Raw genomic sequence first — 15275 nt, 5'->3', positions numbered from 1 at the left:
ATCTGTTAATGAATGTGAAATGGTACTATCGTCAGTCTGAGGTACCTGACTCCGTCTACCAGCACCTGGTGCAGGACCGCAACAATGAGAACGGTACGTGTGTGTGTGTGATGGTTGAAAAACACAGAACTTCATTTGAAGGGTCCTTCTCGCCCGCCATCATTTATGTAACCACCCCTGGTTATTGGTTTGTGAGGTTTCATAGAGAATGGCATCTCAAATAAATGTGGATTCGGAAAAAAAATACCACCCTCCTGCCCTTGTTTCCCTGGTAACGCTCCCTCAAGAGCGACAGCGGGGCCATGAAGTGCAAATAACTTTCAATGTAATGTGCCCTCCGAGCTCTCATTCTCCCGACTATCAGCAGCAAATCTGAGCTTGATACACACATCAGGCAGTAATAGCAGGCCGGGGGCTCTGCCCGGCTGGGGCTTTGGCACTTTGATTCACACCGTACTCTAATAAAGCATTAAGAAGGCTTGCGTTTCTGCCAGCCTGCTGGAGAGCAGCAGCCGCTACCTGCTGCACCACTGACTAGTCTGACATGGCGGCCATTGTTATTTGTGCTAATGCCATCTGAAGACGAATATTCATCCAGTACTGTCTGTTTGGATCTTTGATTGAAATATTTGCCTGAAAAGCTTCAGAATAAAATTTTTGTATTTCATTCAGCTTTTTCAATTGCATTAAATGTTTTTGTTTTTTATTGAATTGAAACCCGTTGCTTAATTCTTTTCCACTCTATTGTCCATTTCCACAAGCTGCTGTACTGCTACATTCATTGTGGTATAAGTCTATAGCAGTCATATTTCATAAGCTGTGAGAGTGTCTGGTTTCTTTTGTCTCGCCTGCGTTTATTATGTGTGCACGTTTTTATTAGCGGCAGTCTGGATGCCTCTCACGCTCCACGCTCAGTGTCTGCTTTCTGTCTCTTTCTCCAGACTCTGGTCGCGAGCTGGTTATTACTGATCCCGTGGTTAAGAGCAGAGAGCTCTTCATCTCAGACTATGTGGACACCTATCATGCTGCTGCCCTCAGGTAATACACACAATTACATTTACCTGTGCTTAGGAATTTATTAATTAACCCACAGCAGTAAAGTGCTTAATAAGAGTTCACCTAATAGAGGAAAACCTCTCAATATTCAGTGTAACTCAATATACCTCTCTCTCTATATATATATATATATATATACTGTGTGTGTGTGTATATATATATAGTGTTGATGCACTCCAAATTTCCACATTTGTTTTGTTTTTGTTTTTGTTTTGCTTTGTGTGTGTTCTACATAAAACTGAAGTCATATAGATTTGGATCGACAATACAATACAACGAAAGTGAATGGGGTCCAATGTCGTTTACGCCCCCAAATATCCTCCGATTTTTCCCCATGTTACACAGAAAAATAAAGTCCTACAGGTTTGGAAAAGCATAAGGGTAAATTTATTTTCATTCTGTTTAAAAATTGCCAAAGATCTGTCATCTTTAAAATATTAAATGTCTTTGTCCATTAATAATGTGAAATTTTCACAGCTCAGAACTGCAACAGAAATCTAATTCCTCAGATTTTAAAAGCATTAAACTATAAAAGTTTAATACAACACATTAAATCACAGTGGAACCCAGCAACAAGAGAATCTCAGCTCCAGCATCAAAGTATTCATATTCACAGCAACTCGTAAAAAGTACAGTATATTATTCAGCTGCCAGCGTGCTGCTAAGCACAGAACAGATTTCTGAGATATTAACGATCATACGGTCTTTCCGATCTCATCAAACAGTGTTACAGTATGCGTAAAGGTCAGTCATTTGGCCTCTGAGAATGCAACAGTCCCACAAGTGCCTTGTAATAACAGCTTTTTCATATGGCCGCTGACATTCAGAGTCAGCTAAACGTGGTTTGAGGGCTGTGCCCGGGGCGCCACGTCCTTGCTGTGAGGAAATAGCAATTAACAACAGGGAATAAAAGGCAGGTGATGCCAGACAGGTGGGATGCACAGCAGTAATTACAGAGATCCTTTAAGGCGAGTCGGTTCACTTGACGCTTATCTTAGTAATAACCCCCGGACAGCTTTTTTTCAAGGGGTCAGGTTCAGGTTAGCACGGTTCGGTTAGCCTCCTGCTGGTAGATGCCATAACTACACCATCTGGAGTCATGTAAGAATTGGAGATCTAGGAAAATGTAGTTTTGACCTGGTTCTCCTTCCTGGGTCATTTTATGAGGCGCTTTACCTCATGAAGCCATTTATCACAGTATGATTCAGCAGTTTGAAAAGTATTTCTACAGGTTTTCTTTCTCCTTCCGGCATGTTGGGTACGCTATGAGAAAATGAATATTCTGTCATCATTTACCCACCTTCATGTCATTGAGAGAACTTCATGACTTTCTTTCTTCTGCTGAACACAAAGGAATTTATTTTGAAGAATGTTGATAACCGTTTCAGTTCCCATTGACTTCCATAGTATTTTTTCCAAAACTGTTGCCAACATTCTGCAAAATATCTTCTTTTGTGTTCATGTATGCATTTATTTTCTTAATGGGAATCAAAACCGTTTGGTTACCAACATTCTACAAAATATCTTCTTTTGTATGATTTTTTCCCCCTGCTTAACACAAAACAAGATATTTTGAAGAATGTCTATAGCCAAAGACTTTTGGTTCCCATTGACTTCCATTATATTTTTTTGTTTGTTTGTTGTTTGTTTTTTGTCCGTACAATGAAAGTCAATGGGAACCAAAACTGTTTAGTTACCAACATTCTTCAGAATATCTTATTTTGTGTTCCTGTATGCATTTCCTTTTTTCTGCTGAATACAGAAGATGATATTTTGAAGAATGTTGATAATCAAAAAGTTTCGGTTCCCATTGACGTCCAAAGTATTTTCTTTCCATGCAATGGAAGTCAGTGGGAACCAAAATTGCTAAGTTATAAACATTCTTTAAAATATCTTCTTTTGTTCCTGTAACAAAAAAAGACAATATTTTGTAGAATGTTGGTAACCAAACAATTTCAGTTGACTTAGTATATTATACAGTAGTATACTAAGTATACATAGTTTTTTTTTTTTTCAATACAATGGAAGTCAAAAGGAACCACAAAAGTTTATTCTTCAAAATATCTTCTTTTGTGTTCCTGTATGCATTTCTTTTTTTTTTTCTGCTGAACACAAATCCTGATATTTTGAAGAATGTTGGTAATTTTGGTTCCCATTCCGTAGTATTTTACAAAGGAAGTCAATGGGAACTGAAACTGTCTAGTTACCAACATTCTTCAAAATGTCTTCTTTTATGTTCCACAAAAGAAAGAAAAAGACTTTCTTTCTTTTGTGGAACACAAGGTTTGGAATGGCATGAGTGTGAGTAAATGATGGCAGAATTTTCATTTTGGGGTGAACTATCCCCTTAAAATTCTCAAATGGCATTTTCTCCTCTGCATTAAGTGATATTAAGTACAATGTTTATTCCAATAGAAACAATCTCTTACCCTTTTCCAATCACTGCCTTTATGAGGAAGCCCTGGTTATCATTATTTTGCAGTAATTGCCATCCCAGGGAAAACAAACCTATTTAAATATCTCTGTCTCTCTGTGGTTTTATGTAATTATTGCACTCGTTGCAGTTCCTCTTGCTCCAGGGTGTGTTTACTGCGCTTGTCGTTGATCGTGTTGCTCGTGTAATACATCCTGAATATAGAGTCTACTTCACAGTTAAGAGCGGAAAATGACGATACACAGTGTAAATAACAGTGTATGGATTTTCCCATTTGTTTAACATAAATTCAAAGTTACTTAAAGACTAAGAAAGAATAAAAGCAAACCTTATGATTAGCCTATGCTTTCTGAAGAAAATATGGGGACTGATCATGCAGACATGCCAGCATGATGCTAAGGTGTTGTGGGTGGTTGCTAAGGTGTTCTGGGTTGTTGTTAGGGTGTTGCTAGGCTGGTTTCTAAGTGGCTGTTTACTGGCTCAAGTCATTTAGTGGAAGTGTGTGGGATTTTATGTTTTATCATTTGCCATGCAAACCGTGTAGTAGCACTGCAAAAATCTTTCCTTACTTAGGCTACATCCACACGAAGCCAGAGCTTTCCCTATCCGGTCTTTTTTTCCCCCTCGTCTCAAGAAATATCAGCGTCCACACGAAACCACGAAACCGACACAAAACGATGTAGTATACATGCCAGACCAGCATGTGGCGCTGTAATTCTGCCACAGAGATACACTAAAAACGGAGAAGAAGACTTGGACTATGCGCATAAACCTTGCGCGCGGTATACAAACGAACATGGAACAATACACTTATTAATCTGTGTTAATGTTAGTTAATAAAAAGACAATCGTTCAGTGTTTGTTCATGTTGTTGCTGCTGTTACGTGACGTAGCGGTGTCTGACTATGGGCGAGACGTGGGCTGATGACGTCATCGTTTCAGAAAATATACGGATTCGCTGTCCACACGAAAACGCAAGGGCAGCGTTTTCAGATTTATCCACTCTGGGACCCGGTTTCAAAAAATTGCGGTTTCACTTTCCCAAAACGCCGGATCCGTGTGGACGAAACGCCTATACGATAAAAAATTTATGCATATACAGCTAAACGCATCTCCGTGTGAACGGGGCCTTAGTATTTTATCTTGTTTTCCAGTACAAATATTTAAACATTCTTAAATGAAGATATATTTATGTAAAATAACTTAACATATTCAATTTTGTTTTCTGAAAATGTACTGAAATAGAGTGAATTTATGCTTAAAACAAAAGGGTAAAAAAAAAATGGGGAAGAATAAACAAAATTCAAAGGGAAAACAATATCTTCTTTTCTTACCTCATTCACGGATAATTTTTCTTGTTTTAAGAAAGTCTTATCTTTATCTTAGATTTTTTTATTTTTTTTTTAAGTTTAATGAGCATTTGTTGGGGTTTGTTCAAGTATGCACATGCATGGTGTTGCCTTAGTAACAACCTCTAATAAAACCAAATAAAACAAGTTTAACCTAAGAAGTACTATTTTACTTACTTAGCACCTATTCATAATAAATTTAAAGGTAGCTTAAGTTTAAAGGGATAGTTCACCCAAAAAAGAAAGTTCTGTCATTATTTACTCACCCTCATTTTGTTCCAATTGTGTATGACTTTATTTTTTGTATGATTGTCCAATCTTCTTTTCCATAAAATGAAAGTGAATGTTGACCACTGCTGTCGGATAACTAAGCTAGATAACTTCTTTTATGTTCTTCTGTTTCTTAAAAGCAGGATTTACAGCTTGCAGGATTTTTTGAAGTGTGTTGTGGTGTGTCGGTCTTGAAATCGTATCTGCCGCAGACTCGTGGCCTGTCAGTTTATCAGATCATAACTGCAGGGATTAAAGCAGAGCTCTATTCCATCAACACACCTTTTCCCACTGCTGAAATCCATCTTCACCACGCAGGAAAAGTAGCTGTATTCAAAGCGAGAGTGAGATTCAATTCGCGTCTTTACTAATGCAGCAGGTAGAGTTCTCCGGAATCTTCTCAGGTTGTGAAACCCACAATAATCCAATATTTACAATCCCTGAGTGAGGGGGTATTTTTTTCAACGTGGATCTATAAACCCATTACTAACAGGCCTGCAGTGCTATTTATAAACCAGACGAAGGCTTTTTTCAACTCTTCAGCCTGTTCTGGCTTTGAATTTCTACGTAGGTCTTACTTTTGTCTCTGCACAATGTTATTCAGCACTCAAGAGTCTGTGCGAGTCTTGACCTTTGATGAAAGGTCATTAGGAAATGTTTATGCGATTTATGTATAATTGACCTGTTATAAATGATAAGTTATAATCGCCTAAGTGGCACTACATTTAATAGTTTCAATAATAATAATAATAATATTATATTATATATAGTATTGACTGAAATGTTCAAATTAATTTAAAATAAAATTATAGATCAAAATAACCCTTCATGCAAAATACAGCATTTTATTTAGTTGTGGTTAAGTATTATTATTATTATTAACAATAATTGATATAAAATGATGAATAAAATACATATATAATATATAGTAATAACAACAATAGTTAAATTATTTTAAAGTAAATTATACTTGCCTTAGTAATCACCACTAAATATAATATTGTATATTATTCTATAATAATAATAATAAGTACAATTTATTATGATTATTATTAGTATTTTTTTTATCAATCATAATTATCCTTGCATTAGTAAGCACCACTAAATATAGTATTATATTTACTTTAATAATAATAATACATTTTAAATAGTAAAAAGTATTTAACTTAATCCTGTATTTAGGTAACTCATCTGACTCTTGCTAACCAGTAAGCAACTACTTATGAACAACCAAGCAATCACCCTGAAAATTCCAGCATTGTCATCATCATTAAAAGCATCTTTTTTTAAAGTTTGTGTTATGATTTACAAAAGCCAGTGACCTGCTAGATTTCTTGATCTTATCTAACCTGGGAGCTTTTAGAATCCTGCATTGTGATGCATGTTTTTTTTTTACACCAGTACAGTCTGCATAGATGCTAATCATGGGTAGTTCTGTCATCCAATGGCTGTTTCTCTCGTCTCCACTGAGAAAATTGTGTTGTTAATGTGACGTCCCTATCAGCACTTTTTTAACAATGGAATTGTCAGTGATTGATGGTTTAATACCCTCTGAGGTTCCTCCGCAGGGAGGCAAATCTCTTCTCCTGATGAAGTGTTCGGGAAGAGAGTATTGCTGCCTGTGGATTGGACTGAAATTTATTTATTTGGGATTTATTGCTGGCGTACCTGCGATTGGGAGGCAGAGAAATTCACTTTGGGTTCCTCGGTCAAACAGGAAATAGATTAAGACAAATTGAGATTCTTTAATTTTCTCATTTGGCGCCGCACCGAAGGACGTATCGCATTGTTGCGAGTCAAGATAACGTAGTGGATCCTTTATTGAAACAGCTCTCTAGAATTTGTTTGCTCACACACTTGCGCTTTGGGGCGTTTTTAAATGTAGTTCCCGTGTTGAATTAGATGGGAGTGAAATGCTTTGTATTATGTTCCTGGTTGGGCCACAAAAGGATTGAGAAGTTTATGTTTTTCCATCTGAGAAGAGGAATTGCTTTTTGCTCCCACTCACGTCCTACGTGATCAAACTTTCTCGAATGTTTTCGCCGGCGTAGCTGCGTCATGCCATTCTACTTGGGACTTTTAGTTTAGCAAAAACAAACCTAATTGTGCTTCGGTCCAGATATTGGTGATCTTATCTGCCCCGACTCCCTCAGTCATCCTTGGTTTCGGCTGACGGGGCATTTCCTGCGTGGTGGACAGAGCTGTTCCTGGCTTTCAGAGCCACTCCGAACGGCCCGTCCTCTGTTTTCTCGATAAGATCGGCTGCTTTAAAGGCCTCCGATGGGCTGCATCTAGACGGCGGCCGGAATGGCGATAAACCACCTTGCCGTGAGCTACAAAGAGCTCGGGGGCCAGATGGTATCGGGAGGCATAAAAGGGAGACGTTGGGACTGATGTTTTCTTGAGGGACTTGTTCTTCAGGACACGACTTCCTCGCATGTGATCGTTTTACAACCAGAGGTTAAAGAGGCTACCGGATACGTGCGCGTGGCATCAGGGACAGCGGTCTGTCTCGAGAGGTAGTTGAGTGGTGAAGCAAGGTCAAATCACAGGTGACATGAGGGCAATGACGCTTTTAACCCTCAGTGAGCCATGCAGTGCCAAGTTCAAAGCAGTTAAATAATGTGTTTTTCCAGTAATTATGGGATAAAAGTGCACAGAACAGCAGCTCACATTCTGAAATGTATCATAGCAACAAGTTTGGCAGGAACAGAAACTAAATCTCCCAGCATGCCAAAGTCACACAACATGGTCACTGCCTACTCACTACATTGCTGACTGTTTTGGATCATATTTAGCAGTCTTTCATGTACAAATATTTGGTCTTTTTTTTTTTTTTTTTTTTACTGTAGCTATAGAAAAATGGCAACTTTTTTTTCTCAATGATATTGTGTGGTTGTTTCACATCTACTTAAAAAGCACTCAAATTGGAAATTTACAGTTATATCTGTATTTCAAATTGCCAATTTACAGATAAACAGACAGTAAATACACTTAGAATATTACTAAAGCTTTCTGTCAAATAAATGTTCTTTTGAACTTATATTAAAATACATATATAAATAGAATACAATAAGTCTATAATTAAAAAAAAAAAAATATATATATATATGAAGTACAGGATTAATATTAATAAAAATGATCATCATAATGCATTAATATTATTATGTGCCAGTTGCTACGGTAAGTATAACTGATTAATAATAATTATACATTATTTTAACTTTTTATTGCTAATTCTTATTATAATACTTGCCATAGTATGTAAATAAATAAAATAGTGTATTTTCTCTCTCTCTCTCAAATGGCTGCAATATAACAAAGAGTGAAAAATTTAAGGGGGTCTGAATACTTTCTGTACCCACTGTATATATATAAAACATATTTTGAACATTTATATTTATACAGAATGTATTATTATTGTTGTTGTTGTTGTTGTTGTTGTTGTTATAGAAAATACAGTATTACATTTTATTTATTATAATTATTTGGGTAAAAATTGACCACATTGACATATATGACTAATTCCCATAAGAGTCCATAATAACAATAACAAGAGTTTATAATAATAAAGCCAAATTTTAACCAAAAGGTTGAACTTTGCTCTGAGGACAAAATTGTTTTGTGGAATTAATCGATAGCAATATTTCTGTTTAGTGAACTTTTGTTCTTTAACAAAAATAAACCTGAAGTCATGCTGATGTTAACATCCTCTGAAGGCTGTAAATAGTCGTGGTCTCTTTAAATAGATTTGTGTCCACTTTAGATTGATGTTTTAAGGTGAGTTGCTGTTATCTAAAGACATGGTTTTTATGGATCGTCTTAAATAAACTCTTGTGGTGTTTTTATCTCTCAGGATCGAGACAGTGACAACGCTCTGTGTCTGAAGAACAGATCTGCCTTTGAGCACCAACACCATCACCTGCTGCATTGTCTGGAAAAGACAACAGTAAGTACAGCTCAGTCTGTTACTGGACACAAATTATGACATATTTCTTGTTCAAAATATCCTAAATGAAGCATTTCCTCCTGTATTTCCAACAGAACCATGAGTTCACAGACGAGCTGACGTTCAGTGAGATGTGTATGACTGAGTCGGTGGGCTATCGCACGAGCCGCAGCACTTCCATCTCCAGCCAGCAGGGGGTGTCGACGTCCTGCTGCCCCCGCAGGGGTAAGAGAAGAGCCATCCGCCTCGCCAACTCCACCGTATCTGTGAGCCGGGGCAGCATACAGGAGCTGGACACTCTGCAAGTGCACAAAACCTCTGCTGGACCCCAAAGGTACGACATCACACAGACCCTGATGATTTATTCACATAAAGAAAAGGAAAAGTATTATTAGAGCCATTATGAATTTTTGCATTATTACAATTAAAAAAAGTTCTCATTACTGTAATAGAACATAGAATTTAAAAATTAACCAGTCCAGACACAATTATATTTTTGCTAATGCTACCAATAATTTATACTTACAATAATTTATAGTGATTTATCCTTTATATAATATAATAGTGAATTATATAAATGCATAGTTTATAAAAAATAAAATTAATTGTATATTTAATTATATAAATATAATTAAATATATATAATTAAATTGTTTACTATTTCATAATTAAATCATTATTTCATTTGTTTCCTATTTATCTAGAAAAATATTTTATTTGACTAATACTACCAAAATGTATATCATTTTTTATCATTCAATTGTTACTTACTACATGTAATTAATATATACTTTAAATATTATATAAATTAATATGATACAATATAAATGAAAAATAATTAAATAATTATTAGAATTATTATGATTTTAATAGTTTATAATTAGAAATAATTATAATTTGAAATGTCATTATTTCATAAAATGTATAACACACAATTATATAGTAAAAAAAATTATAATTAGAAATATGTAATAATTTCATGAAAATGTTCACACAATTATAAAGAAGTAAAAATTATAATAAAAAATATGTAATTATTTCATGAAAATGTATACACACACAAACACACAATTATAAAGTAGTTGTAAAATAATTTATATTGATTTATCATTTATATAAAATTTAGGGGAAGTTATATAAATACATAATAATTAAATAATAATGTATATATAACTAATTAAAATTGTAATATTTCATAATTGTATATTTTAAATAATTATAAATATTTTATCTTCATATTTATTCATACAGTAATAAATATGAGATTTGTTTTGAATTCATATTTTTATGCAAAATAGTTTATTCCTTTCTTATTATGACTTTAATAATATTTCTTGACATTTTTCTTAAGGTTTGTAAAGATGATAAATTATTCTCTTATTTTTTTCTTTTCTTTTTTGTCATAGAACATAATTTATATAAAAATGAAGTTGGCAATATTTAATACAAAAATTAACAATAAATTCTAAAGAAAATGATACTCTGATTAAAGCTTGTTAGACTAATATCACACTTTAGTTTTTACTATTTTTATGTACATGACTACAACAAAAATTGTGGTTGAGCAATAACTTCTGTAACAATTAAGATGATATCTCATCTAACCTATAACTTTTTCTTGTGATACGCAACTCTCGCTCTACTTTCTTCACCCATGAGACAGTGAAGATCTCCTCCTTATAACCGCCACAAGCACACAATCATCCCCTACTGCACAAAGGAAAGGAAGTGATGCGGGCTTCTCCCAGGAAAGATCGCAAACGCCACAGAAAAGACAAAGTGCATCTCGTAACAAATCTGCTTCATTCCAAAATCGACAATTCGATGTGGACTCGCATGAGCTGACGTGCTTTTTGTGACCCCGGACAATTCACGCAAGACTGACGGTACGCGTTTGGGGGAGATTGAAAAGATGAACTCAGTCGCATTTTACGATAAATCAGCAGTTGTAGTGGCACAGAAGGCCTTTTACTTTTAAAGATATGCAATGTTTCAACAAGCAGGAATTATGCCTATACGTCCACTGCGTAATACAGTTGCAGGAGAGATTACAAAAGGCGTAAATTATCGTAAAGTACATCGATATATCGAACCCGTAGATCTTTGCAGGGAAAAATAGAACGGCCGAGATGAAGGAGGTGGTGTATATGTATCAATATTTGTATCATACCTCTTTAGATCACATGCATCTTCAAAACCCCACAAAAAAAGATGAGGAGATTTCCGACCCAAACATGCATGTTGTTGTATAGTAGATACCATGGCAGAGAATGGAGCCGCCAACATGCTACTGTCACATACTTTTGCATGGTACTTCTTTTACCTCCGTTTCGTTTGTCCTGTTTTCTTTCTTGACATTGATGAAAAAAAGATGATATTTACAGAGTATTAATGATCAAACGTGTTGCACCAGATGTGCACATTAGAAAAAAAGAACGATAAACATTAAAAAAAACATTCAGGCATGTTCTTTGCAAAAATCTGAGGTCGGCATTGAGTGTGTGTGTGTGAGTGTGTGTGATGGGCGACTGGGAAGGACTTGTGTTATTTGATCACAGATATGCATGGATACCGTTGTAGGTATTTTTGTGTTTTCTCCCATGGGAAAATGAAAGGTTTCTATAGCATTTTAAAGCGAATGGAGGGCGTTTACCACTGTCATCGAGTTTTACTGCAGTAATTAGAGTCACTTCAACTTATTTTTCATTTGGATTGGTAATTAAGTGTAACCTTTAAAACCTAGCTAGCTATTTTATACAATAGCTTATGCATCGAACACGGCTATGTAACGGTCCAGTGAAGCATTTCTCTAATTTGTTTTTAAAGCTCATCTGTTAATGTTTATTTAAAAATCATAAGCAGCAATGAGACAGGCAATAATAGTGTAATTATTTTTTACTACAGAACAGAAGTGAAAGATACAATTATATGTGGAAATTAGTACAAAAAAGGAGGAATGCAAATTTGCACTTGACTGTGATGAAAATATGTTTGTTACTCTGTTTACAAGCCTTATTCCGAAGTTATTTTTACGTTCGTTTTGGTTCCTAGGATTAAAATATTGAGTTCATGTTAGTGTTCAAATCTTGAACATGACCTCAGATGTCTCCTCTCTTTAGGTGTCTTACTCTGAAGGGTGCAACCAGACTTTTGACTATTGGTGGACCACCTTTGTGCCTGTCCCAAGAGCACTGTTAGCCTAAGTATATTGTAGAGATCATTTGTGCCAATGCCATCTACTTAGGCTTACAATGCTTTTGGGAAGCACAGCCCACATTAGCAATTTCTAATCACGGTTTGGCTGCTTAGTCCTGTTAACCCTTACTGGTAGATGTCAGAACTACACCATCTGGCTGTAAAAAAGCATCGTTGACATCATTCAAAAGTACTAAGAAGTCATGTTATGAAGTAATTTTTTGAAAGCAACAGATAAATCATAAATTACTCATTTTACAGTATGTTCTCTCTCTCTCTCTCTCTCTCTCTCTCTCTCTCTCTTCAGCTTCATAAAGTAGTGTGAAGTGGTAAATTTAGTAATTGGTCAGGCACCTGCTCATTTTCGGCAGGGGGTGTTGGATGAAATGGCTCCCGGTAGGAGATTAAAGAGTTAGATATCAAAAGCACAGAGGTGTAAAGTCTATTCCACAAATAAAGTGAACAGAACTCAGAAAACATGGTGTGTGTCGGCTCTCAATCACATCTAAGCATACGCATCAGTTAATCTGTTTGAAATGTGTCATTATTGAATATTAACGGTGGCCCCAAAAATGTCTGAATGTCAAAGGTTTATGGTCTTTTCTTCAGATTTGCTGACACCATCTGATATTTTATAGTGCTAATCTTCAACGCGATGGTTCAGATGTTCACTTAAAAGTCTCATGGCTAATTGTTTTCTGGTCTTCTCCTGAAGGAGCACTGTGTAATTGGCTATCAATTTGCATAATGTGAGAATTTGCCATTAAATCATAATAATTTAGCTGAGTGTAATTACCCACACTGCAGCCAATGATTTACAGTTAAGTCAACATGAAATGGCATTTAAAACCCATTTAACTTCTAAAATGTGATATTTCAGAGAGGAATAGAATGCTAAAAATATGTAGGGTGGAGCTTGGTGTTATCTTCTCAGAATTAATGGAGGAAATGGAAGATGTTTTTATGTTGACTTGAAAGTTGCGCTGAAACTTAAGTATCAAAAGATCTTTTCTTCAGTATTGTGATGTACTTCCGAGTTTAATGGATTACTGGAAAATAAAAATGAAGGGTGGGGACTTGGTTCTTTGCATCAGTTGTTGATTGGATTTTGAGATGTAGCCTATGCATTGCACTCAAAAATGGAGGCAGATGAACATGACTTCACAGGGGCAGGATTTAAAAGGAACAAATGATTGAAGAAAGTCCCCATAATGGACCCTTTTCACAGACTGTGGTAACACATTTAAGTGGTCATCAGCATTTTTTTATATTTTCACTTTTTAAAAATGTATGTACATATACAGTAAACACTATGCTTTGTATTTTATTGGCTTGGCATCAAATTACAAAAAAAAAAAAAGATTTAAAAAAACTAGCTAACATTGCTGTGAAGACTGACAGTAAATTTGACATTGTTCTCTCTTCTGACTGACGCTAACAATCTCTCTCTCTCTCTATTTAAAAACACTATCGTGGATTTTTTTTCTTTTGCTAGGCTATCTGAGCAAATGGGAATGCAAAAATTATATTTTAAGTAGTCTTCCGTTCACCACTGTACAAGTTTACCCAATATGACAACGTCCGCTTCTGAGAAACCCGGAAATGTGAAAAGGGTCCATTAGAAATGGCCAGTAATGTCCCAGTATTTGAAATTTTTGCACCGCTCTGCTGCACTTCATTACACAGCGTTCTGTTTGTTGTTAGGATGACAAAATGGTTTAAAAGTGAAATTTTTAGGCTGGTCTGCCTCGGTCTAACAGCGCTCATCAACGTCAAAATGATTAAGATGACCAATCAAATCAAAGTAGGCGGGGTTTACTGTTCACAGCAGCAGAGCGCGAATTCTAGAAGCTTCAGTTAAGTGTTGCCAGACGTACGATAATTATCGTATTTTTACGATAATTTTGACCTCTGTACTATGTACGATCAATAATGAAAAAAATCCCATAATGTACGATAATTTCGGAATTTCAGAACGTGTTTTTCCAAAGTCAGCCTCATCAAAACAAAGCCACGAAATCGGCTCATTACGACACTCTAAATGGGTTCGTGCACACCTCAGAGCCCTCAACATCTGGCAACACGCAGGCTTCCGATGACAGCGACTCAGAGGTGGAGTTTGGACCTTCCTACAAAGTACGCCTACTAGGGCCCTATGATTTCCGCGATGCGAAAAACGTGGACGGAATCGCGGAATCCAGTCATAAAAACGGAATTTACTGTATAACGCCGAATGTCACGGAATTTGTCAAAGTTTGGATGAATTAATCAAAGGAAGGCCATTGTCTTTACACTTAAATCGTGATACGATTTTGATTTACAATCAAATCATGATATGGACTAGTATCTGTAAATATTAAGCCGCATTTAAATATGAATCCTGCATGTTCTGTGTCTGTGTGAATGAATGACGCAGCCAATGACTATCCATTACGACATGTAGGCATTTTTACATTTATGTAGCCTACACAATAATAATCTTTTACATTGCAATCCTTTAATTTTTAATATTTGGCATGTTTGTGTGCTGCTGTGCGTCCCTGTGTGTGTAATAAGCAGAGTGTACACACGCTGTGGACCCACCTATACTAACGCACTCTTTAAATAACAAAAAAACTACTGTGCCATTGACTTTAGACCAGGTTTTAGTTGGTCAATGGCGAAGTCTATTTCAGTTGCCTCAAAATAGCAACGTGCAAGCAATGCGCCTGAACACACCTCATTTTCAGACCAGCACGCCCATGAGCGTGCTGGTCGCAAATGCATTTCCTATTTAAATAACGTGGTGCAGGACATGAAAATGACAACTGCGCCGGGCTGAAACTAGCAAAAAACACCGCATAGCGCGATTCGAGACGGAGTGAAACACGGACAAATGCGTTTCATTCAATTGGTCGGACTCGTGACTCCCAACAAATCAGATGGGCGGTGGGCGGAGATTGCTTTAGGCCACAGAGTGGTGTGTTCTGACAGGCTGCATCAGAACCAAATAGCTTAAATTTAAAGTTATTTTATCAAAATT

The 15275-nt window shown here is 36.0% G+C and overlaps 1 protein-coding gene across 1 annotated transcript in view; it reads left to right on the top strand.

Annotated features, from left to right (window-relative positions):
- The window catches only part of LOC107743125 (potassium voltage-gated channel subfamily D member 1-like), a 68552-nt gene extending 56296 nt beyond the window's left edge, over window positions 1–12256 (top strand). Inside the window, exons 4-6 of the mRNA XM_016556250.1 lie at window positions 8966–9058; window positions 9154–9392; window positions 12178–12256. Coding sequence (XP_016411736.1) covers window positions 8966–9058; window positions 9154–9392; window positions 12178–12256 — 411 coding nt within the window. The remainder of the gene's footprint in view (window positions 1–8965; window positions 9059–9153; window positions 9393–12177) is intronic.
- Window positions 12257–15275: the final 3019 nt, after the last annotated feature.

This window comes from Sinocyclocheilus rhinocerous, unplaced genomic scaffold (genome assembly GCF_001515625.1).
Source record: "Sinocyclocheilus rhinocerous isolate Xijiao unplaced genomic scaffold, SAMN03320098_v1.1 scaffold797, whole genome shotgun sequence".
Classification (NCBI taxonomy): Eukaryota; Metazoa; Chordata; class Actinopteri; order Cypriniformes; family Cyprinidae; genus Sinocyclocheilus; species Sinocyclocheilus rhinocerous.
Note: the sequence above shows the minus strand (reverse complement) of the source record. Positions and strands in the feature narration are given on the sequence as shown.